The sequence below is a fragment of the Sitophilus oryzae genome, unplaced genomic scaffold (assembly GCF_002938485.1).
Source record: "Sitophilus oryzae breed Bouriz unplaced genomic scaffold, Soryzae_2.0 scaffold_1806_pilon_pilon, whole genome shotgun sequence".
Classification (NCBI taxonomy): Eukaryota; Metazoa; Arthropoda; class Insecta; order Coleoptera; family Curculionidae; genus Sitophilus; species Sitophilus oryzae.
The window spans coordinates 442,774-468,851 of NW_022146509.1; the positions used below are offsets into that span (position 1 = coordinate 442,774).

The following is a 26,078-nucleotide window of genomic DNA, read 5'->3' on the forward strand; positions in this document are numbered from 1 at the left end:
CCCAGAAACAAGCCTATGAGTTTTTTTTCGGGGAAAAAAAATTGAAAATTCGAAAATCTTTGAAATTTTTTTTTGAAATTTGTTTAGTTTTTAGTTAAAAAACATAATTTCTTGATAATATGGCAACATAAGTATTAAATTAAATTTACAAGAAAGAAAATCCAGAAAAGATCCAGTGGATCTCAAAATTTTAGCAAAAAATCATTTTTTTTTTTTGGAAATTTAATAACTCCGTTATTTTGGACTTATTTGAAAAATAATAAAGAGAAAATATGTTTCTTTTATCGAGATCTACCACCCCTTAAAATACTTATTTCTATGACACCCTGTATATGTATATATTTTTAACTGTTTTGCAGAGTAATAACTTCTCGTCCGTGCCTGTATTACACCTTAACGCCCCTACTAAGACAAAAAATACACAGTTCTGCAGTTTTTTACGCCCAAAAGGGAATAAAAAAATAATATCTATATCAGCAGCTTAATAGAGATACAGACGAAAAGTTATTGCTCTTCAAAAGAGTTAAAACATGTAAGTGTTGTCCTCTACAAGTACTGGTCATAATAATATTGAAACCGAATTTCTTATTTTAAGAAAAACGCAGACATATCAATTTAAATCCAAAAATCGACGTTAGTTCAGAAATTATTTGGAAAAAACTAAAATAAAAATTAAATACACCCTGTAACTCTGAAAAGAAGCATTTTAAAACAAAAATGTATACAATATTTTTTACTTATTATTATCTGCAATTTTTTTTATTGCCAGTTTCTGGCGAGTTTTTCTAATGATATATTTTTTAATAGTCTGATGGGATGCTCTACTCGCACAACCCTGTATAAAAAGTTCATGTATGGTGTGTGTACATAACAGAATGTAAGGTTTGTGTGCATAATAAGCAAAATATACTTTTGGGTTTTTCTATTATACGTGATTATATGCTACAAGTATAGCTAATTTTCTCAAACATGATTTACCAGTATTTCTCCTGTCAATTATCTTACACTTATCTCCTACACTATCCTAGAATTGAAAAGTTAATTTTTTAATTACTATTTTTTTGGAAATTAGAGTTGAGACATATTATGAAGCTTAACACACCTTCTATGCAAAATGGTGCTTGTTAACTACAAAAAAATGATAAATGATACCAAAATGATAAATAAAATACACTATATATTGGATGTATTGGGTCAAATCTACTCTAAGAATCAACAAAAGTGTAATAAAAATATTTTTATCCTGTATTACACACCATTATTTCTAGTATATATCTAAAGCAGGTGAATGACTAACATAATTATCTTCAGATAACGATAATTCTACCTTATCTTATCTTCGGATGTATTCTCGAAATAAACGCTAATAATCTTTATTGCAGACCGCTTAGAATAGACAATTTACCGTTAAAATAATGCAGGACGTACCTCATTCTAAGAGTTTTAAGAATTTTCAGGGTTTGGTAATAGCGCACTTGAGTTTTCGACACAGACTAGTTCAAGATAAAGTGACATAGTTTCGCTTTTGACGCAGAAGGCTCTGTTTTAGTTATTTTGTGCCTTTTTTTAATTAGTGTTTTTATTTTCGGGGTGTCAAAATGGCCGGTAAAGGTGATGGTGAAGGTGAAGGAAGCATAATGAAACTCGAAAATCAAATCGCGGTTATCAAATACTTAATTCTGTTCACAAACGTTATTGCGTGGGTAAGTAAATTCACAAATTGTTTTAGAGATATTATTAGTACGTGACATTGTTCATTCATTTAAAAACGAACTTTTCCGTAAATATCAGAAAATTATTTGTATAAAAGCATGGTAAATTTGTGAAAGTGTCACAAAAGAATTGATAAATGGGTGTGGTGTGAGATATTAGCTATATAACATAATATCTTTCCAAACAAATCCTTTATGGGTATTTCGCCACTGCACTGCAAGAAAAATCTATAAAATAAAATAGTTATTTTTTGTAAACACTTCTGCGTTAAACCTAAACGAAGAAGTTGTGTTTACAGTAATAAAAATTTGCTTAACAAAGAAAAAAATGCTTAAGCAAGCAAGTTATTTTAAAATTAGGAAAAATATATATTTTAAACATCGTTTACTATAAATAAGTAAAACATTTACATATATTGACATTGATAAAATTTAGGTAAAACATGTCTATATCTATGTGGCGGATTCATCTCTCCAAAAAATCCTATAGAATACCTATAGATATTTCGCCACTGCAAGAAAATCTACAAAATAAAATAGTTATTTTTTTTTAAACACTTCTGCGTTAATCCCAAACGGAAACTACTTGTCAGAAGTTATGTTTACAGTTCGACAAATTTGCCTAACGAATAAAAAAATACTTAACGTTTCGGAAAGTTTATCTCTTTCCGTCGTGGGAAGCAAAAAATACAAAGAATAAAGAAAAAATAGATAGAGGATTTTTTGGAAAATTTAAGTTTTTACTCTACTATGATGAGTAAGTAACGAGAGTAATAATGAGTAAATTCCTTTCATATTTTTAGGAAACAGCTAAGTTGATTAAGAAATTGCAGAAATCATTATTATCTCTAATCTCGCTTGATGAAACTATGATGACTCAGTGTGTAGATTATGAGTTACCTATCATAAATATATGTCAAAAAATATTTAATCTGTATACCTATGTTCTATAATTTACTTTTCATTTGATCGTATATGTTATCCTGTTTCATTAATAAATGTACACAGTTGTACTACAAAACATCAACAAACTTTTTTTTGTACTGCGGTAGCACGTTTTGAGTTTTCATATTACCATCATCAGTAGATTATTAGAAATACTTCTATAGACTTCTTTTTTGCAAATCGATATTTTATATTACCTATAGATAACCAAACCTGTCATATTATGTTGGTATTTACAAAAATATAGATATTGGTATTATTTTATTTATTGAAAGGGTATTGTTATTTTTTAGAATAATTTTATTCAATTCAAAATTTACTATTATTTACACAAAAGGCAGCTTATAAAAGGAACTAACCAATTTTTACCGGTTTAGTGAATTTTATGTACGTGAAAAATATTGCCAAAAATTTAAAAAGTGTTTTATCCATTTCACAATTTCCGGTGTCTACTACTAAATTATTAGTTCCTTTGAATATACCACCAAATTATTCAAAACCGGTTTTATATCACTCTATGAGCTTTTATTTTATATTATTCAATAATCCCTTTTTAAACTTTCAGGAAGCCGAAACAAAATATACTATCAGAAAAAAATATGAAGCTATGTTTATAATTTTGTTATATTTTTTTTATAATATAACCATTTTCAACAAAATTCAGTTATTTCAATTCTAAATAATGCTTATAATTTTGTGACGGGTTCATTTCTCTAAAATGTTTTTTTTTGCCACGAAAAAAATCTCAAGTCAAATAAAATAGTTATTTTTGAGTCCAAACGGAAACTAGTTTATCAGTGGCTTTTTACTGGTATATAAATTTTGTCTCACAGACAAAAATATGCTTAACTTTTCAGAAGGTATATATTCTCCCGTCTATATACAACTATTAAAAAAACACTTTAGTTTTTAACGCTAAGATATATGTCTATCATAAACCGTTGTTTTATTTTAACATAATATAGCAAAAGTCAAACTTAAAAAGTTTTAACGATAATAATAATTGTTAATTATTATCAGCTCTCCTGAGTACTATTAAGTAAATGATATAAAACCAAAAATCTTAAACTTTCTATATACCGTGCTGGCAACGGTTACTTTTGGGTCGGCATTTACATGTGTGGTACAAGTCGCATAGGGATCTTATTAAGTCGGAGTGAGAGAAATGCGACCGACCGACGCGACGCGCGACGGTGTACTGTTGCGGCGTTGCCGATACGCCTTTCCCTATCAAGTAAAGTACAATCACGATCACAAACCGCTTATTTTTAAAAGACTTCTTTTTCAAGAGATAACTAGATAAATTTATTAGACATGTTTCTGAGCATCTGAAATGGAATTATCAGGATATTGTTAGGGTGTCATTATTTTTATAACGAGAAAACGTCAGTAATTGCGATAATATAAAAACTCAACTTTTTTTCTTCTCGAATTTTCGCTCGAGTTATCCCATCACTAGAAATAACCCTTTTTACCATTCGACTTTGACTTACTTCGGCCCATTTCGCGATAAGTGTCGTGGAAGTTTTATCTATTATGTGTTTAAGTTTACGATATATACAAATATACATGTTGGATATTACAAATCAATAAAATTAATAAAGTACAAAGGCATTTAAAAAAGACCTACCTAATAAAGGAACAACAATTAATGGTCACAAAATTACCAACCTCAGATTTGCAGACGATACGGTCCTTCTAGCGGGAAACGAGGAAGAGTTACTGCAGCTTCTAAAATTGGTTGAAGACGAAAGCGAGAAACTTGGACTTGAAATTAATCCCTCTAAAACAAAAATTATGATTATCGATAGGCAAAACAACAACAAACCTGATGTAGTGAGGTTGTAAGTCAATATATATATATATATATATCTTGGGTCACTTATAAACAATACGGGATCGTTAGAAGGGGAAATAAGAAGATGTGAAATGACAAGAGTGGCAGTGCGAAAACTCTCAAAGATATGGCGAGACAAAAATATATCTAAACACTTAAGAAAAGGCTTGTTCACTGCCTAATATTTCCTATATTAATGTATGGCTCCGAGTCCTGGACGATGAGATATTCAGAAATGACAAAAATTGACGCAACTGAGATGTACTGTTGGCGACGAATGCTCAGAATTCTCTGGACTGCCCGGCGAACCAATGAATCCATAATCCAAGAACTGAACATCACAGAGCGCCTCTCAACTTCTATACAGTCACGTATACTTAAATATTTCGGTCACGTTATGAGCAGGGATGCTGATTGTATGGAAAAACTCATTATACAGGGCAAGGTTCCGGGAAGAAGACCAAGAGGCCGCTCGCCCTCCCGATGGATAAACCAGCTATCAAAGATCACCCACAAGCCACTGCACACGCTTGTACATGAAGCACAAGACAGGGAATTATGGAGACAAACCTCACACATCACCTGACCACTACATTCCTCTTGTAGGAATAATGACAGAGAGAGAGAATACAGGAAACAGAGAAAATATATTTTCAATCGTAAATCTTTAAATACAGATATACAAACACAATAGTTGACAATATAGAAACATTTTTTTTAAATTATCTATCGGTCCTATCTAATCTACTAATTCAAGATATACATTCTAATGAGTAGTTATTTGCAGTATCTTACAAAATCCTATCGCAACTAAACAGAAGGCAAATCGAGAGGTTCATCCATCTCTATTGATAAATAAATCTCATTTGATGTGTTCGAATAGTGCGAGTGAAACGCTGAACTCTAACGAACGATGACGCGTAATTTAATTGAATATTCATATTTCGTTTGTATACGCGATTATTCATACGTCAGGCGCAGAACGCACTGAATATGGAAGAAAATTATATATTTGGTCGAAATGCATAAAGCCAGAAAGAACATATGATTAATTATTTTCAAATGAGTTCGATTTCAATGTTAATTATTATACCGTTTGTATATTTATATTTGATATATTATTCTATGGTTTTTATGCTGTAGGAAACTAACCAAAATATAGATACGTTTATTATAAAGCAAACCATATCAAAGGTAGATGTTTATTATTTGCATATCATTTGCATCATGACGTATTCAATAATTGTTTTCGGTCACTTTCTGTTTCACAGGAAATGACTAAAACTTTTGATTTTTAAATGGCGCCCTCGGTTTTTTTTTACTTTATTTGATAGAAAATAACACTCTGAATAGAATGATATATCATGTAAACATTTGACATTTTCGCATATGGTTTATTTGAAATTATAACTTGCGGCTCGTAACGAAAATTTGACTCGAAATACCAAGTGTGTGGTATAAAATTATTCGTAAAATAATGCTTTGTCCGTATATGCTAATTAGCCACCATTGTTCCATTTGAAAAAATTGAAATATGATTAAAAATACGATTTGGGCATCGTTTAACCGGCCAAGACAAGACCTTAAAAATATTAGACGATCGAATCTATTTTTCAAAGGCTTCTTGATTAAGAATTAGTGTTTTTAACATAGCGATGGAACTCTAGATTGAAATTAAAAATTCGATTTTTTATTAAGCAAGAATGTCAAAAGGTTATGTATGATATGTCATTTTCTATTTAATAAAGTAAAAAAATACCAAGGGTGCCATTTAAAAATCAAAAGTTCTAGTCATTTCCGGTGAAACACGAAGTGACCAAAAACAATTGAATACGCCAATCATTCCTAATTTATGTCATGTACTAACATACCAAATCTTGATTTTTCATCTAAAAAAATAAAAAAGTTATAGGAGTGAGCCACTTTTAAGACGCACCCGGTATATAGCTGCAGGACAACAAAATATTTAAAATAAAATAAAGATTAGATACATTTACGTTTATAACTGAAGGACGGCTGGACTGATTGTGATGACCTCTGATTTGTTTGAATTGCCTTCGTCCAGAATAGCAGAATATCATCTATAAAAATATTTCAAAAATTCACAAAAAAATATACTGAAAATAATTTTTTACATAAAACACTTATGGAACTCCTTTGCAATTGACATCTCACGTGACGCATGCTTGTAGCAGGTCCACCGCAAATAAATGAGATACCAAATATTGTATAATAATATGGAATTCAAGGGAAAAGAGTAGGAGAATGGCATATTCATATCTAAAAATACAGTGTGGTCCGAACTGTATTCGGAAAACTTCGGAAGCACATCCTGGAGATAAAAATTAATAACAAAGCTTGTATAAATGTATATCCTAAAATGCCTCGCTTCGAAGATACAGGGTTTAGAAAATTTATTTTTATTACAATATTTTTCTGTGTCTGGGTGTATTTTGACATGGGAAATTTGATTTCGATGCTAATATGAATCCTACTTGTAGGGGGCACCACCTACATATTTTTTAACCGGTTTGAAGAGTAGAACATTTTCGGTCGAACCTGTATAAAACTACTGAGTGGAAAAATATACACATTTCCTCCGGTTTTCATAAAAAAGTGGAAAAACACCGCTACGATTAATTCTACTATAGGAAAATAGTTTGGAAGAACATTTGAATCTGCTTCTATTTATTTAAAAAAATACAGGGTGTTTTATTTGAAATAACGTTTTAAAGTTTTTATGTACAATAAATCCTTAAAATAGATCAGCAATTTTTGATACCTCTGTATAACTTTAAGGAAGCAATAACTTTTTTCAGTAAATTTTATTTCTCTAGCCAGTGTACAGGGTGTTAATAATCTACTATATTGTAGCGTGCAAATTTAAATATTTCAACAAGATTTTTAACATATTTAACCCTTATAATAAATGCTTTTTCTAAAAATGAAATAAAAGACCAAGTGTTCCATAAGAAAAAATATAACTTTGGTATGGATCTTAGTTCTGAAACACCCTGTATATTTTAAAATAATTTTAAATTGTGCACATTGCTTCCCCATATATACCCAAGTATTTTGTTTCTAATCTTTGCATTTTCCTATAATCAACCGAGGCGAATGAGGTGCGCCACCCTGTATATTCAAAAATTTCGACGGGGTCTATGAGATTCAGTTTTTAAGATAACCGCAATACGGAAATACGAATGGGGTCGAAAAATGCAAAATTTTCATATCAGTGTGTAGCATATTTAGCTTCATTAAAAATTAGTACAGTGATGTGAAAACCGTGTCTTTGTATCTCTACTCATAAACGAGAAACCCTTTAAAACATACGAAAATATGACACCCTGTATCTAAAAAACAAAAAAAAACTTCACTTAGCCAAATCAGCCAGTAATGAAATAAATAAAATAGAAAATACGTGCTGTATACTAAAGTGTGATGTTCCTAAACAAATAAAATAATAGTTTTAATATGTGTGTGTTGTCCAGTTTTTCGAAATTTTAGTTCTATAGGAATCTACGTTTAAGACTTGAAAAAGACATATGACTGTCGAAACGTCGTCGATAAAAATGAAATAATAAACAAAATCCAGTAACATCTTTACAATCCGAACGACCTAAAGCCAAGAATAAAAAAAAATAAATAAATACATTTTGTTTGCAACTTATTACAAAAGCATTTTGTCACCAACCAGGTTATCATCTGGTCAATTTCTACCACAGAAACAAACCCGACCGACATTTTTAATGCATAAAATCATTCCTTATAAATTCCTAGACCGTATTTTTTGGTTTTAATGGCTACCAATATGCCATTCCATTAATTTCCACCGTAATGAAAATTTAATTTACGGTTTAATCGTTTAAAAAGCGCTAAGCACGTCGAAATTTGCAGGCGCCCGCCGCCGCCTGCTGCAAATTTCTATAAAGTTAGCCTAACATTTTGCCGTACAACAACGCGCGTTTACGATTTCGTTATAATTAAATTCCATAAATAAAAATACATTATCTCGCAAACGTGATTATAAGCGAGCTAGTTTTCTCCAATATATATAAAGGGTGAGTTTTCTAAGATGTTCGCTATGGGTATCACGGAAACTACTGGAGATAGAGAGTCGGTTAAATGGGGAAAGAATTGCAGTTTTTTGGGGTCAAAAATATGCGCCTATCAGATTTTTGAAAAAGTTCATGACTTACTTGTTATTTCGAAAAAAACAAATTTTGGATATTTTAAAAATGGTCCCTAATTCCATTAAAAGCAATGAAATTGTAATACATTTTAAACAAAAAGTTTTCAGATAAAAGTTGTAGATATCAGATTCTTAATGAGATTGTATTCTCTGGTTTTTTCTAAAGCCTGTAATTTTTGCCATATGATACAAATTTATGTTTTTTTTAAATGGAAACCATAGTTGGCCATGAGTTCATAAAAAGCACCGTTTTTTAAGCTTTTCAGCGATATAAGCTATAATATGGGTTTTTCCAAAAATTTATGAGTTATAGCCAATTCACTGTTCTCTGTTCTGATGTCTGATTTTCTTCTAGTTTCGTAAGTTTGTGTTTATTTGGTGATTTTCAAAGTAATATTTGTTTTTTATTGGCTTGTTTTTGACTTTGTACTGAAGTAATATATTATATTTTATTGCCTTTAATATTTCGTTCTTTTGGTTTTTGGTATAGGTATTTCCCCCCCACCCTTGTGTTGATGTTAATTACTCTAGATTAAATATTATTTTTAGTATTTTATTTTAAAGTACGGGGTTGGAACCTTTGGTGTTACAACAGCAAAATAAAACCAAAACCACCCAACTTAACCAATTCACCACAATACACCAAGACACTTTTACTTTTGCACTAGACACGCGTTTCGCTAACCATGTTAGCATCATTAGCAGATGATCAAGAGGCATAAAATTCCTAAAAAGGCATTTCAAAGTTTTATTCTTTTATACTGCCCTACGTATTAATAAATTATAGACTTTTTGATGAGAATAAAACATGATATATAGGTTTTATTATTTTTGAGGGTATTGTGTGTTTTATTTATTTTAAGGAGTATGCAAATTATTGTTCTTGCGTTTTCTATTTTTTTTTGTGTTTATATGGGGGGCCGTTTTAAATTATTATGAATTTTAATTCCTAGACAATTAACTTCAGATATTTCTTTTATTTTTTGCTTTTATTATTCTATAAATTGCTTAATTATTCTATAAACTAATCAACTACATGAAATGGTATAGCCTTGTATTAATTTAATATTATTCCTATTAGTAAACCGAATATTGATCAAAGACAGCAACAGTTCGGAAGCGAGCAAAACCTCACAATTTAATCGTCTATAACTTGACAGATACTTTGCTTTAATAAACGTTTATATTGAGTTTAATCATGCTAGGCTTAATAACTCCTGATAGATTTAGGGCTGTTCACGTAGAAGAATAAGTTTCTGAAGGTAAACATATTTTTAGAATATAAAACATTTTAGAGCAGATATTTTTAGAATATGAAACACTTTATATTTTAGAATATAAAACATTTTATGGCAGTTTTGGTAACATGGTTACGTAACATGGCCGTAACATGGTTAGCGAATTTATTTTATTAAAGTGTTTTATTGAAAACTGTAGTGTAGTAACCCAAGTTCGTTTAACAAAGTTGAAGAGGTAATATTTTGACTAACTGTATAACAAACAATTTAAATGAAATAAAGGAGCCTACGTTGTGTTAAAAATATTTTTTATTATGAATTACCTCGGGTGCGCCCGACAGAAGCAATATTTTGGAAATTTAAGGAGAAAAGGTTGTGTAAACCAAGCGCTAAATTTGTAAATAGCTCTACTTATTTGATTAAATGAAATGAAAGGAGTGCTGTACTTTGCCTGGAATTCACAAGTAAAAGAGCACGGCAGAGAAAACCTTGTTATTATTCCAAAGAATCCAACTATGTTGTTCTGAACTTTAATAGAAGATAAATAATAATAATATAGAACATACCAAGGTTTGTAGTTCATACATTCAAAACATGCCACATTTATATTTATCATTCAAACCTGAAGAGATTTTGTTAGTTAGCAGGTCGCCGCTCGCAGGTAAAAACGCTGTGGTTTCGAGTCTAGAAGCTAAAGTTGAATGTTTGTTGCAAATATCTTCGTATTATATGTATTGTTTTAAGTTTCCCTTTTGCGAACTAAGATATTCGCCCATGCATGGCAGAAAAACACTCACCAAGGCCCTTATTGTCACACTGAACCAAAAACATCGGCACGAATGGACACTAAACGATTGTATTTAGATTACATTTAAACTGAAATTATTTACAGCCATAAATCGATTCCGTTAAATGCGTACCCATGTTATATTACACCTGTTATCACTAGCTTACTTCGGATTTCTCTTATTACCGATTCTGAACCGTCCTAGAATTGTGATGCGTATGCGCAGAAGGAAATATGAAGACATTATTTCATTTGCGTATGCGCTGCAGAGTTCTAGGGCGGTTCAGAATCGGTAATAACAAGAACCCGAACAAAGCTACTGTTTGTCGTCCGATTACCCTCTCCCGGGTTTTGCGTATAATATTTTAAAAATCGATAATTTTGTTTATGTATACAGAGTGGCTTAAAATTGAATGTTTCGAATTTAAGAAATATGTTTATTTTTAAATAGGCGATTCGTCTCAATACCTTTGTTTATGTTCCGATTTAAGTGTTTTTTATATATATTTCGATATCTTTTTATATTTGAATGTACTGTACAGTCTGACAAACGGATCTGAAACATCGGGGCAACGGCAAGGGGATCGCAATTTTCTAAAATCATATGACCGATTTCATTCATAAAATATCCACGAGCGTGTGGTGTTTCATAAAAATATATCAGGAATTTTTATAATATTTTCCAGTAAAGTTTATAATATTAGTTTATTTTAAATGTACCTACATTTAATGACAAAATGGATAAAATATGGACAAAAAAAGTATAACTCAATATGTAAGGCGTTGGATAAAATACAGAAATATCCATAATATGTAAAAATGTTTTATGACACATTGTATAGTATTTCAAATGAAAATATAGACACAGATAAAACTGATTGATGTACACACATTATTTTCCCGATATTTTCTTATTTAAGAGACTCGAAAAGGAAATCCAAGAATTCCAGAAAAAGAAAAACAAATACCCACATCCATGGAAATAAATCACTCTATCTTCTATCTATTCCCTTCTGCATGCTTCAGTAACACAAACGTATCTATTCTGAGAGAAAAAAAATGAACTTTATCTATTATTCAAAGTGCTGTCTTACACTGTATCCATATTTCTGTGGAACTATTGAATTCATTAAGATGGGTATGTTTTTTTAGTTTTTTATAAAATAAAATATTAAAGATTTTATTGAACATTTTATTATTTTTAAAAAAATAATAGAAATTATTTAGACAAAAAATTATAATGAAAATGGATTCTACATGTGAATGTGATAAATTTTATATTGGTGAAACATCTAGACCCTTAAATGTTCAAATTAAAGAACACAAACTTACTTACTGACATTACTCTCTGACGAGTATTTGACACCCATCAGAAGATGGTTACGCAAGGCGTTTTCTCTCATGAGCTTTTCTCATGAGGTTACGCAAGGCGTTTTCTCTCGTGACTGAAAAGTCCGATACGTGAAGTTATCTCCCTTCGGCACTCCTGACATTCAAATATCTCATTACTTTGTTGCCTCTTTATTTTTGATTGTCGTTGTTAACTGAGTTTACAATTTTCCTCCAATGCGTTCTATTGTGCGCTGCTTCCTCCCACTGATCCTGCATACTTATCCCCTTTAAGTTTTCATGGAAAATATCTTTGTATCTTTTGAGTTGTCCACCCGGTTTCCTCTTATCCTCTACAAGCTCACCGTAAAGAAGATATTTCGGTAGGCGGTTTTCTTGCATCCTGCATACGTGGCCAGCCCATCTTAAGCGGGATTTAGTGATCATGACTTCAGCGCTCTCGCAGCTTGCTTTTTCAATGACTGATACGTTTGAGACATGGTGGTACCGTTTGATTCTTAACAGTTGTCTAAGGTGTCTCTGTTGCAACTTGTTTAACGCGCTCGTGTGTCGGAGGTACGGCGCCCAGGTTTCACTGCCATATAACATGATGAGAATTATTATTGCTCGGTACACTGCAAGTTTTGTTTTTGTGCTCAAGTCATGATTGTAGAAAACCCTGTCTTTTAATTTCCAGAATGCTCTTGAGGCACTGCTAATTCTGTGCTGAATTTCAGAGTTGTTATTGGCCTTTTCCGAAATCAAACTGCCGAGGTAAATGGATTCCGCTACGTATTCCAATAGTTCTTCTCCAATTTTTATAGCACTGTTTGACTTTCCGGGGGGGTGCACATGATTTTAGTTTTATTAATGTTCAGCTTAAGGCCTAAAGTCTCGTACACCCAGGTACATGTGTTCAGCATTTCCTGCAATTGCTGTAATGTTTTTGCAACTAGAGCATAATCATCAGCGTATTGAAGTTCTGTGATAAATTTTACAGAACATAAAAATTATAAAAGAAAGAGCGATTTTCACAAATCTAAGATTTGTCAGCATTCATGGGATACAGGGCAAAGAGTAGATTTTAACAATGCAAAAATTATAACGAAATAAGAGATCTAAAAGCAAAATAAAATAGTTTTTTCTAATAAAAATAAATGTATTGCTCATGCATCTGTACCGGTTAGTAATGCATGGCAATCGCTTCTTTGATTTTAAAGAACATAACATCAATAAATATCAGATACGTAAAAATTAAAAACAAATTAAAAAATAATCATACAGAAAATCTGAAGCTTTTTGCTTTTACTTTATTAAGTAAATGTCATCAGGTAGTAATTTTTAATTTTTAAGTTTAAATTGATATAAGACCATTTTAACAGATCGTCAACGGTTTTTACAGAAGTATCTGTTTAAAAAAAAGTGCTCTCGAATAGTTGCATATAGATATTTTAAATAGTCATTTTGTTCTTTGTTTTTTTTTTTTTGTTTCTTATGACGGGAAGAGGGGATATACTTCCCGAAAAATTAAGGATTTTTTTGGCCGTTGGGCAAAATTGTTAATTAGTAAACCACTGCTGAATATTAGTCTCCACTGGATTAACGCAACAGTATTTACAAAAATTAACTATTTTATTTTGTAAATTTTCTCACAGTGGCGAAATACCCATAGGATTTTTTTGACGAAATGAATCCGCCACAAAGGTATACACATTTTTGACAAAAAATTATGTTTAATTAATTATATTTTTTGTTTTCACTCTTGGCTTTAGGTCGTTGGGGTTGCAAAGATGTTTCTAGATTTTGTTCATTATTTTTTTATTTTATGACGACGTTTCGACAGTATATGTCTTTTTCAAGCCTCTTGGAGGAGACATCGGGTATTGAAATGATAAATGTGTTTTATACAGAGCGATCTGCAAGGAAATACCTACGTGCTCTATAGTGAAGTGTAATGTCCAAAAACAATTAAAACAATAGTTAATATGTGTTATTGTGTTGTCCAGTGTTAACAAATTTTAACTCTGTAAGAATCTACGTTCAAGAGGCTTGAAAAAGATATATGCTGTCGAAACGTCGTCATAAAATAAAAAAAAATAATGAACAAAATCTAGAAACATCTTTGCAACCCCAACGACCTAAAGCCAAGAGTGAAAACGAAAAATATATAGTATACAGGTCAAAGAAACGAAAAAAAAAAAAAAAATTAATTATATTTAGTCACTACAAATTCGGAGATAGAGCCTAATTTTGTGCTTGAAATTTGGTGATTAGACACCAACGTGATTAAACACGACTACTGTGTCGAATCCAAACGGAAACCAGCTTGTCAGTGGTCTTTAACTAGTAAAAAAAATTGTTTGCAAACTCGTTGATATTTTCATTTGATTTCGTTACTGTTTCAAACTATGTAGGATTGGATTCTTTTTTAGATATAAAAATAAAAGAATTCTAGCTATTTTTTGATCGTAAAGTAAAACTACAAAAATGTATATAAAATTCCAAGGCGCTGTAAACTAGAAAAGTACCTAGTGTTTGAGAATAAAGGGCAATTTGTTTTTATTTTTCGAGGGTGATGTAATACGCGACAAAAACGTATTTCCCTAGTCTCCAGAGTAAAATATACCAAAGATAAATTGAGAGCGTCGAGGCCGACATATGACAATGCCGTTTTTGCACCATGTTTCATGCGTCAAGACGAAAATTTTGATAAAGTTCAACACTTCACTCACATACCTGAACTTCTGATCCTTCTCACACTTTGCTTTGTTCGTATAATAAATAATCGTTCTTTATTAGAAAAATAAAAACTTTAAATTTTTACAATACACCAACACATTATATACTTTGAACACCAGACGCGCATTTCGCTAATCAAGTTAGTATCATCGTAGAATCTAGAATGTTTAGGAATTGGATTAATCACCGCGAACTTTTTTTCCCATAACAAAGGGCCGTCCTTTGTCGGAAACACTGCGACTTGTGAGGCCTATTCTGTGTTTTTCTCCTTTTTATATTTGCACCCATTCTCCTATCCCTGTACCCTGCACTTGCTTATGCAGATCCTTGATAGGATGGGAGCATAGCTCCTCCGGTTCTAGCCTAGCTTTCCCAAATAAAAAGTGTCGCTTGCGATCCAGAGCCTCGCAATGACATATTATGTGCTCCGCTGTTTTAGGATCTTTATCGCAGAGTCTGCAGCAAACACTTCCTTGATACAGGTTGAGCTTGTTCAGGTTTGACAGCCATGTGTCCAGTCAAGAGGGCGGTTGTAATCCGCACTTTATTCCTGCTAAGTATTAGCAGTTCTTTTGCGGTTTTAGAGCTAGGTCCTTGGTTAAAAGCCTTGCTGTGCCTGTACCCCTGTCGGTTTCTCCAATGGACCGCGACCTTACAGATCTATTTGTTCCCCTTTCTTGAGTTATAGCTCATCATACAGTCTCAGTTTTTTGTATCCTCATGAAGACGAATTAAATTTCGAGGGTCACGTGCATATGTATACTTATTAAAAGTAAAGAAGTAAAGTAAAGCTTTCAGTTAACGTCTCCTTTTTGCTGCCAGGGCTAATCTAGGCGGGGCCTACTTTGTTTACGCGGAATCCGAACCGCGATCCTCGGCCATATCATGGTCAGAGTTTCGAACCGATCACCCGTCCATCCACCAGTATCGCCTTACGTCGCTTAACTTCGGTGTTCTAATGGGAACCGGTGTTTCGACGTAGCTAGGCCGTTGCCCTATACTTATTAAAGAATCACCACTGCAGTGTAATGCAACTAGGCAATTAAATATATTACTCAGATGGTAATGCACTGGCGCTAAAACGAGCTACAACAAAATGTTTTTGAAATAAAATTATTTAATTAAATTTTATTCAAGCTGTTGTTGTGCTGTTTTCCAATTTAATCAAAAAAATTCCAACGATCAGTAATTTTACTGAAAGCTGTAGAGCTTCCAGATTATAATGTTTCTCTTTCAATATAAAATGAATGTTTATCTTAACGAAGTTTTGCCGTATACTTGTATAAATACGAAGAAGGTCCTTTAAAGAGAAAAAAACCTTTTACGACTAATTAATTATTTATTTATCTTTTACGAATAACATTTTCATTTTGGGTAATTTCAGACGATATTTTCTTTTAAGAAAGTAAACAATAATAAGGAGAAATACGTTACTCCTTTTATTACCTGATATTCGTATTATTACTAAAAATGGAATAAAAGACATTAAACGAACAGAAATAACATTTAATAGCGCCTTAGGCGCGATTCTCCTTATAACGTACCGTCATCGTCACGTCGAGCCGCTCGCCGCGCCGCGCCGCGCCGTACCGATGCCGCGGCCGTCTCGACATAAAATATCAAGTAGATGAACGTTGCCACGACGCGACGGGACGACGACGTTACGGGTAGTGTGAATATGTTCATCGTTGGCCATTTAAGAATGTTTACCGAAGTGGCCGCGGCTTGACGTGACGGTGCGCGGTGGCTGTACGTTATAGGTGAGAATCGCGCCAGCCTTACATAGGTTTGTGGATGATATATATAATTTTTTATTAACAACAGAACTCTTAAATTTGGCAGAAATAATGGATAGGGAACCTTTGGGTTAAACATTATACCGGGGGCGTCTCAAAAATGCCCTATAATCTACTCGTATAACCTACCCCTATAACTTTTTTTTATATTTTTCAGATAAGAAAAACGAGATTTGGTATGTTAGTATATGACATAAATTAGGATTGATTGACGTATTCAATTGTTTCCGGTCACTTCCTGTTTCACCGGAAATGACTACAACTTTTGATTTTTAAATGGCAACCTCTGTATTTTTTTATTTATTTTTTTTATCTCTATATATATTAGGTACCTATATCTACGAAATAACCTAAAAATAAATGAGCCGGATAAATATATTTCACACAAATAGACTATGAATATTTTTATATACCTATGGTAACAAAATATCAAACAACACTTCATTTTCTTGGAAAAAACAAACATACATACATACCGCCATTACTCGCTGACGAGTATTTGACACGCATCAGAAGATGGTCACGCAAGGCTTTTTCTTTCATGAGCTTTTCTGTGACTGAAAACCCCAGTACGTGATGTTATTTGTCCACCGCATCAGCGGTTTCTGATTTGCTCTTCCCCTTTTAGAAGTTCGCCATTTTGTGCCATGATTGGGCAGCTTGCCTTCTTGGGTGGGCCGTATACTTCTTTTACAGCCTCGAAGAATTTACGGTAATCTGCGAATCTGATTAGCATTTTGTGACCACCAGTTATCTTTTAGTTGGCGTAGTTTTACAGCTTCTCCGAAGCGTGTTGTTGGCTGCTTTAAAGTTGCCTTGGGTTGTGTGGATCTGCAGTGACTGCTTGATGTGCTCTATGCTTTTGTTCCAACAAAGCCTGTATATGAGGTTGATTTTCGTTAAACCAGTCTGGTTGTTTCTTTTTATTGGACTTTCCCAGAACAGCTTCGCTGATTTTATGAATCGCATCCCTTAATTGTGTCCAGCCTTGTTCAGCTTCCAAGATTGAAATTGAAGTTATCGGTGGAAGTGATTCTTTGGTGGCTTCCCGGAGGGCGTCGGCGGTATCGTTGTTCTCTAGACCCCGTACGTTCAATCTGGTCATGTTGTTTTGTTTTTTACAGTGTGGATGTTTGGGTTTTCCTGGATTTTCATTTTTGAAATTAAAAGTCGGTGGTCAGTGCCGCATTCGGCATCTATTCTGGCTATTGTGAGTAAAAAACAAACATGACTTTGTTTATCAGGCTGGTACAGGAATAAATCCTTGATAGTGAATGTATTAAACAAACAAAATATTTATTTGTAAAAATATTAAATTTTGCTTATAATTTTGAACATAGTTTGTAAGCTAAGTTTCTCCCTTACAAAATTTCCTCCGTAACTAAACCGCAAGTTTGCTCAAAGTTTCCGACGCGAGCAAATGCATCCGCTATTTTTTGACCGTGTTCTCATTAAATCTTTAACCCAAAATTCGCTTTCTCATAGCATAAAGCCGCTAGTTAAAATTTCCGTTTGGGGATCTTCACTCCCGCGCATGCTGTTAACATGCTAAACTTTTCCAAACCGCGGAAAAGTTTAATTTAATGCTCGGGTATCCAGTGGCACAAAAGCGGCGGCAGTCAGCAACGATGAAGTATCGTATCCCGCATTAGTCTCGCATCGTCAGTAATGACAAAGGCCAACTTGCAAGAGAAAACGAAATTGTTTGTTCTGGAAACTACTGTACGAATAGTGTTGTTGGTTTGTCGAGAGATAGCTAGTTAGTTAACTTTCATTAATTAAAATTTTCGAAACGCTACAGCAGCTTAAAGAGACAGAGTTTTGTCTTGAATATAGCTAGCTTATTTAAAATAAATGTTTTCCAGCAACAAGAAGGATATTAAAGTTAAAATAATTTAACAAATGATACAAATTTTAGAAGGTTTATCAGAGGTTTTAAGGGTGTTTCTGCGGCCGAACTATACTAACAGTTAAAATATTTTTCATTACTCTGTATATTACGGGAGTGGGATACTATGTATATTACAGGAGAAATAATTTTGCTAGTGTGCTCTCTGCAAAACACTTACAAGTAGAGACTCATAGAGCAGAAGTCTTTTGATTCTAATTGTTTACATACCTCAGGAAATGTTAATAGGAAAGCCTATAACCTTAGTTCAGAAACACTAGTATAATTTTATATGTTATCATCATCATCATTTTCCGCTTATTCAACCATTTCCAATTATGGTGTAGCCTCCCTCAAATATTTAAATACTTTTTTTGTAGTTGGTTCTATTGTTGTCTATTGTTGGCAATGCGGGCCCAACTTATCCCTAGGTCTCTTGGATCCCCGTGGGTACCATGCTGTAATTTTTGTGGTCCATCTGTTGTCTGTCCTTCTTGCCGGGTGTCCTGCTCATTGTCATTTGAGTGATTTGATTCTGTGGATGACATCTTATTACCTACGTCTTTTGTCGTATCCACTCCATTACTTTACGGTCTCTCTTAGTTATTCCCAGCATATTTCGTTCCATTGAGCGTTGTGCGACCTGCAGTTTCCTTATAATGTCCGTTTTACACATTGGTCGAATGTTCTCTTCTTTAGATAAAGTGGCATTCTAGATTTTAATATGATTGAGTTTCATTCATAAGTACTCCATGCTAGCTTAATTCTTCTGTTAATTTCTGGTAGTAGAGACTCCGACCTGTGTATTAGTTGACCCAAATATATTTATTCTTCTACTAGTTAAAGTGTTGTATTATTTACTAGAATATCTTTTCCACTAGTTTGTTGTACATTACTTTAGTTTTTGCTAAATTCATTTTGAGACCCCCTTAATTGCTCTCTGCATTTAGTTCCTTAATTTGTGTTATGTAGTTCTTCAGGATTATTGACTTTTAGGACTATATCATCAGCGAATCTTAGATGGTTAAGATATTCTCCCTCTATTTCTAGTTCTTTGTTGATCCAGTCTAGTTGATGGAAGATCTCTTCTAATCTTCCAACCGCTTTGAAGATATCGTGTCTCCTTGTCGTACTCCTTTGTGAGTTGGGAACTCTGGGATTGTTTGATATATCATTACTCTTGCTTTGGCTTCTATGCATATATTTGTGAGAGTTTCTATGTAAGACCTGTCAGTACCTTGTTTCACTAGGGCGTCTGTTATTGATTTAAGATATATCGGTTTGAAAGCCTTCTCATAGTATGTAAAGGCTATGGCTAGTGGAAGTTCGTATTCTTTTGTTCGGTTGATAGTTTCTCTTAGCGTATGTATGTGATCAATCGTGCTGAAGCCGCTTCTAAAGCCTGCAAGTTCTCATGGTTGTGCAGCATCTAGCGTGTCTTGTATTCTGTTGTTTATTATTTTTGTGAATATCTTGTAAATTACGGGTAGTAGGATTATCGGTCTATAGTTTCTGATGCATTCTTTGTTGCCTTTCTTATGAATTAAAATTATGTTGGCGGTGTACCAGTCTTGCGGTATATGTTTTCTCATTAGACATATTTGCTTAGACATTATACTTGCTAGGATTTTCCAAGTTCTCCTATACCAGGGTACTTAAGTATTTCAGATGTTATTCCGTCGTTCTCTGCTACTTTTCCATTTTTCATATCTTGAAGCGCCTTTTATACTTCTCCCACGAGAACTTCTGGAGCACTTCTGTGGTATTGGCAGTCTTTCTTCTTCATGTATGTTTTCTGTGGCTTTATATAGGTCGCTATAGAACCTTGCTACGAGGATTATTATTTCGATTTTGTCTGTTATTCTGATTATCGTGTTAATGCGATTAGCTGCTCCTTTCCGATCATGAGGGTTTTCTTAACAATCTTATAGCTTTTTGTTTTCTATTGCAATTTGTATACGTTTTTCATTGTAGTTTTTGATGTCTTCTGCAATCCTTTTTCTTATTGTCTTGCATAATTCTATGTACTATATTCTATGTAAGTTGCTCTCGGTTTTCATTTCTCTTCTTTTCTTGAGAAGTGCTTTCATCTCATCATCAGTCATTTATACAGGGTGGTCCAAACTGTATTCCGGAAACTTCGGCAGCATATTCTGCAGATAAAAATAAGTAGAAAAGTTCGTATAAATGTATGTCCTAAAATGTTTAGTTTCGGAGATACAGAGCGTAGAAGTTTCATTTTTATTTCGATTCTTTCCAAATAATTTCTACAATAACGTCAATATTCGGATGAAAATGGGTATCCGGGAGTTTTTTGACATGAAAAATTTGATTTTGATGTCAATATGACTCCTACTAGTAGTGGGCGCCACCTACATATTTTTGAACTAGTTTGAAGAGTAATAACTTTTCGTCTGTACCTGTATAAAACTACCGAGTAAAAAAATATACATTTGCGACGTTTTTTACGTAAAAAATGTCTCTTGGCAAAAATCGCTATGAGTATTAGTTTTCGAGATATTTGGAATCGAAATTATCAAAACCTCTCATCATATTTAATAGTTAGTAACAATAGTAAATAGTTATTACACTGAGATCATAAATTTGAAAGTTTTTGTGCCAAAAGTTGAACAGAAACTGTTTTATCATCATTTTTTTGCAGAAAAATTTATTTTTAATTCAAAAAAAAAAAAAATTCCCAAATTAATTATTTCAGTGAAATAACTATCTACTCAACGTGTTTATTTTTCGTCAATAATGACATGTATTGACTATTTCCATTCTAAATATCTTGAGAACGGTCGTAGCCATTTCTACAAAGAGATATTTTTTACGTAAAAAGTCATAGAGATGTAGATTTTTTCCTTCGGTAGCTTTATACAGGTACGGACACAAAGTTATTACGGTTCAAAACAGTTAAAACACATGTAGGTGCCACCTTTTCTGCGAGTCATATTGACATCAAAATCAAATTTCTCATGTCAAAAAACTCCTAGACGCCAGTTTTCATCCAAATATTGACGTTACTTCAGAAATTATTTGGAAAAAATCGAAATAAAAATGAAACTTCTACACTCTGTATCTCCGAAACTAAGCATTTTAGGACATACATACGAACTTTTCTACTTATTTTTATCTGCAGAATATGCTGCCGAAGTTTCCGGAATACAGTTCGGACCACCCTGTATATGTATTATGTGTATTTTCAGTTATGCTCATTAAATATATACGTTTTTATAATTTATTAATATATGTGATATTTTGTCTGCGGCCTGCCAAAAAAGTGTAAAAATTTCGATTGGCCCATTCTTAAAAAAGTTGCTCGCCGATGATATAGTGGGTAGTATCATCAGTCTATTAGTATCGCTAACCCATTCTTAATATTTTCACTCTAAAATGTATTCTAAAAAAATTCGTGGGCTGTACTGTCTGTAACAATTTAGTTTTTTAATGTTTATTATTTTTTTGTCAAGGGAAAGTATAAATGAATAAATATCATGCAGCTCTAAAACCGGCAGCATTTCCCCGACATCATTTACAGTTAGATAAAACCATAAACATAAACTAAAAAGTTCTCACTGTCGGCCACCCATAAACTAATTTAGCTGTTTAAATATGAGACGATATATTTCTCGTACAATATAAAGCGAGAACTAGAACAAACAAGTACACAAAGCGGTCATATTTTATCTCTAAACAGGAACTTTATCCTAATTATCAGAGCGCAACGGATTTTAAGGTCAAGGAATCTATTTTGTTACACCATTGTTCTCAATAGGATAGACAAATATCCCTATAAGATGCTGTAAACCCAAGAAGCATTTTTTGTTTTATAAGTGTGTTAGGAAACTACCCAACACCATATTAATACAACCTAAACGCATCTAGAATGGTTGTCGTGAGTTATTGGTAACCATTATATAACGCTTATATGCCCTAAACGGTCCATTTTATAACTGTTCCTATGGTAACCCTTAACACTCAAGGTGTGCAACCAAAGTCCTGAAAACTTTCTCAACACCTTTATATATCCTATCGAGTTACCGCTATAAAACTGAAAAAGGGTATATATTAGTTATATAGTGGTGTTGAGAAGGTTCCCAGAGACTACCTCCATAGAAATATCGCGCATGCGCGTTTTTTGAAAATATACTTGTTTCTTTCTCACTAACTACTTTAATATTTGCCTCTTTTTTTAACATTAAAAGCAGATATGATCTTATGGCTCCAAGTTGTCCTACGCAGATAATCCAGACCAGAAACAAAAGAGACAAAATGACGCCATCCCTGTCATAGCCTACAAAAGCGTTTGCGTTATGCAAATGACTTTATAGAAATTACTGGCTTAATAAAGTCTATTGTGCCTAGCCAGAGTACCAAATACATATGCGATATTAAATTTACTGTGTGAAAGTCAATTTTACCTCCAAAAAACACATGCGCCCCCAAAAGCAGAATTATTTAATATATTTTTTATAAACAAAAAAAATATGGTAAAATTTTTGTAATGAAAGTCAAATTTATTAATACAAATAATAGAACATACGACTTTTTTAATACATAGAAATAACTGGCAACTGGCCAAAATATAGTTTTGTACCAGTTTTCAACGTTATCTTAAAAATACTCATTGTAGCCAAAAATGAAGACATCAATAATAATGGCGTCCATTATATTTAAAGTTCTATATATTACTTTAGGATCTATAACATACTCATCAACCATTATATAAATTTGGTTACTTAAGGTTGCGTAAATGAGTTTCGGTTATTTAAAACACCAATTTTAGTGTTTTATACAACTAAAGGTGATACAAATCACCAATATAAATGCCGGGGTGTTTATGGCTACTTTTAGTCACCCAGAAAACCTTTATGTAACCCGTGGTGTCGACTGTAGCGACTCCCTGCGCACGAAGTTTGACATTACAGCAATTTGACAGAAAATGTGCAGAAAAAAAACATAACCTCATAAAATTGAAATAATACTGTTTTGGTACAATTTGATCTACATTTAAAGTGGTATGAGTTTGCAAAAGAGTTCTAGGGTCCTTTGGTACTTTGGTAGAACAGTTATTAATGAATTGACTATAGAAAATAGTTCTTTAAGTGTAGAATGTGTAATGTTAAAGCGCAAATGCCTTAACCAGGCATCTTCCTGTTCCTGATCGTTTTGGCAACTTTCCGTTGGAAATATCTCAGGTTGATCCTGATCTCTGCTTGTGGATGGTAAATTTGCATGTTGGCTTTCAATATTGGTAGATGTAGTTTGAATGAGGTTTGGATTATTCCTATTTTTTTTTTAATTCTGAAGAAACTTTCTCTTGAACGTAGATGTATTTTTGTGTTTTGTCCAGTTTATTTTTTATTATTCATTATAATACAGAATTGCTTTGCTTGCTAATATATTATTTGTTTTAATTATATTAAACATTTGAGGTTATGTCATTAGGTTTGATATTCGGTAACTACAGGTTATATAAAGCATGCTAACATTTGAAAGGTGCAAAAAACGATTTCAGGGAACAATTATATAACTTGTAGTATTATTGGTTACATAATGGTTCTTAATAACACCTTTAGTTATATAGTGTATATCTTGCGTACCTTTATAACACCTAATACCAGAAGTTATATAAAATAGATGTGAACACCTTTATAAAACCTTACTATAAAACCTTTAGTAACAAGAACCTGTAATTTTATAAGGAAAGTGATAAACAACATTTCAAGGTTACTATTAGTGATAAGTAACCAACCGCTACACTTATATAAATCAAAACACTGTAAGATACCAGTGAGACATTTATTAAACCTTTATATAACTAACCTTGAGAATATATAACCTAAAGGAACTTAAAATGTTACTTGGGAAAAGTACCACTTTTACGTTTACTTTTATATTCAATATTTTGCATTAAATATTATTTATTAGATTATTGTAGTGCTAGAAATTCAAGTGAGACATAAAAACAATTTACCTTAACTTATTCAGTCCATACATGGTGGAAATCCATAACTAAACGTATGAAAATATGAAACTGATGTTTATTTTTACCCTCTATTATACAGTGAGCCTTAAATAAGTGCAAATATTTTCAGGGCTCGTAGATCTCGATAAAGAAACACATTTTTTCTTTACCGTTTTTCCAAATGAGTCTTCTGTTTTGTAAATTTAATCTACTACCATATTATGAAGATATTAGGTTTTTTAACTAGAAATTAAAAAGACAACACATTTTTAAGAAAAATCCAAATTATCAATTTTTTTTTCGCGAAGAAAACGTCGTTAAAAAAGAAGAAAACGTCGTTAAACTGGTTTAAAATATACTACCGCTAAAAATGATTGCACTTATTTTAGACTCACCCTGTACATTTTCAAGAGAAATTTATACAAGACTGGTACAAAAAACGCGTAAAATAAAAAAATATATATTTATGAAGTTTTCACTATTGGCTGGGCTTCATCTGGCTATGCTTTAGATGAGACAAATTTTTGGCTATATTAAGGCTAGAGGGACCATTTTACGAAAAGAAAATCGGCCGTCGTGTCGGTAGAGTTGAAAAATATGTATAGAAAAAATTATGTAGGGCTGGGGTAGTTTTCACCCTTCCCCTACCTTTTCTTAAATTTTTTGAAAGTCAAATGTTAGAGCGCTTAGCAAAACATAGACTCCCAAAATCATTCAAAGAGGTTCTTAAAATATCTAAAAAACTGTTAAAATTTATTTAACTGGCAATCCTATTTTACTTGCAATTGTTATAGGCTTTAAAAAACAATTCTTATAATTACATCTATCGATATAAGATTATATACGATAAAGTACCTAGTAAGAATGGGCGATAATGGATTTTACTTATTGATATGTTATCTCATTTCACCTATCGATATATCGATAACTGTTACTATTGATAGGTATCGATATACAGATTGTTATAGAAAAAGTTGTTATAGAAAGAAAAAGTTGCTATAAAAAAATTGTTATAGAAAAGAAAAAGAATAACGACAATAGAAAAAGACAAAAGAGCACTTCAAACAATAATTACCCGTTGAGATTGGTAAATAGAATTTTCAAAAAAAGTGTTTACAGGTTTTACAACTCGAAATTTCAAAATATTAACTCTAGAAATAATACCGACAATAAAATCAAAAGCTACATTGCCTTATCCTTAATTGGTGGTCTATCACAAAATATATAACATTGAAGTATGTCATAAAAGTTACAATCAAACATCAAAACATTTTTCAAAACTAAAAACTAAAACCCCAACCAATAAAAAAAGCAACGTCGTATATGAAATTCCCTGTAAAAATTGCAATGGTGTATATATTGGGCAGACCAGCCAGTATCTAGAAAAACGTATGCAAGTATATAAATATGATAAAAAAATGCAACAGCATTGACTAAACATGAATTGTCAACTGGGCATACTTTTAATTTTGAAAGGGTAAAAATTATTAAGTCTGAGTTAAATACAAAAAAAAAAGAAACTGTTAGAATCCATAGCTATCAAAAAACACCAACGCGGTAAATGGTAAACAAGAAACTAATAATATTAGTAAACTATATCAAGCAGTGCTGGAATAGCCATCCATCGGGCTACTTAAAAGTAGT

General features: G+C 32.4%; 1 protein-coding gene across 1 annotated transcript in view; it reads left to right on the top strand.

Moving 5' to 3' along the window:
* Nucleotides 1-1,442: 1,442 nt before the first annotated feature.
* LOC115883092 (tetraspanin-2A-like) overlaps nt 1,443-26,078 on the top strand; it is a gene marked incomplete at its 3' end in the record, with an annotated part of 204,586 nt that continues 179,950 nt past the window's right edge. Inside the window, exon 1 of the mRNA XM_030901374.1 lies at nt 1,443-1,703. Coding sequence (XP_030757234.1) covers nt 1,599-1,703 — 105 coding nt within the window. The remainder of the gene's footprint in view (nt 1,704-26,078) is intronic.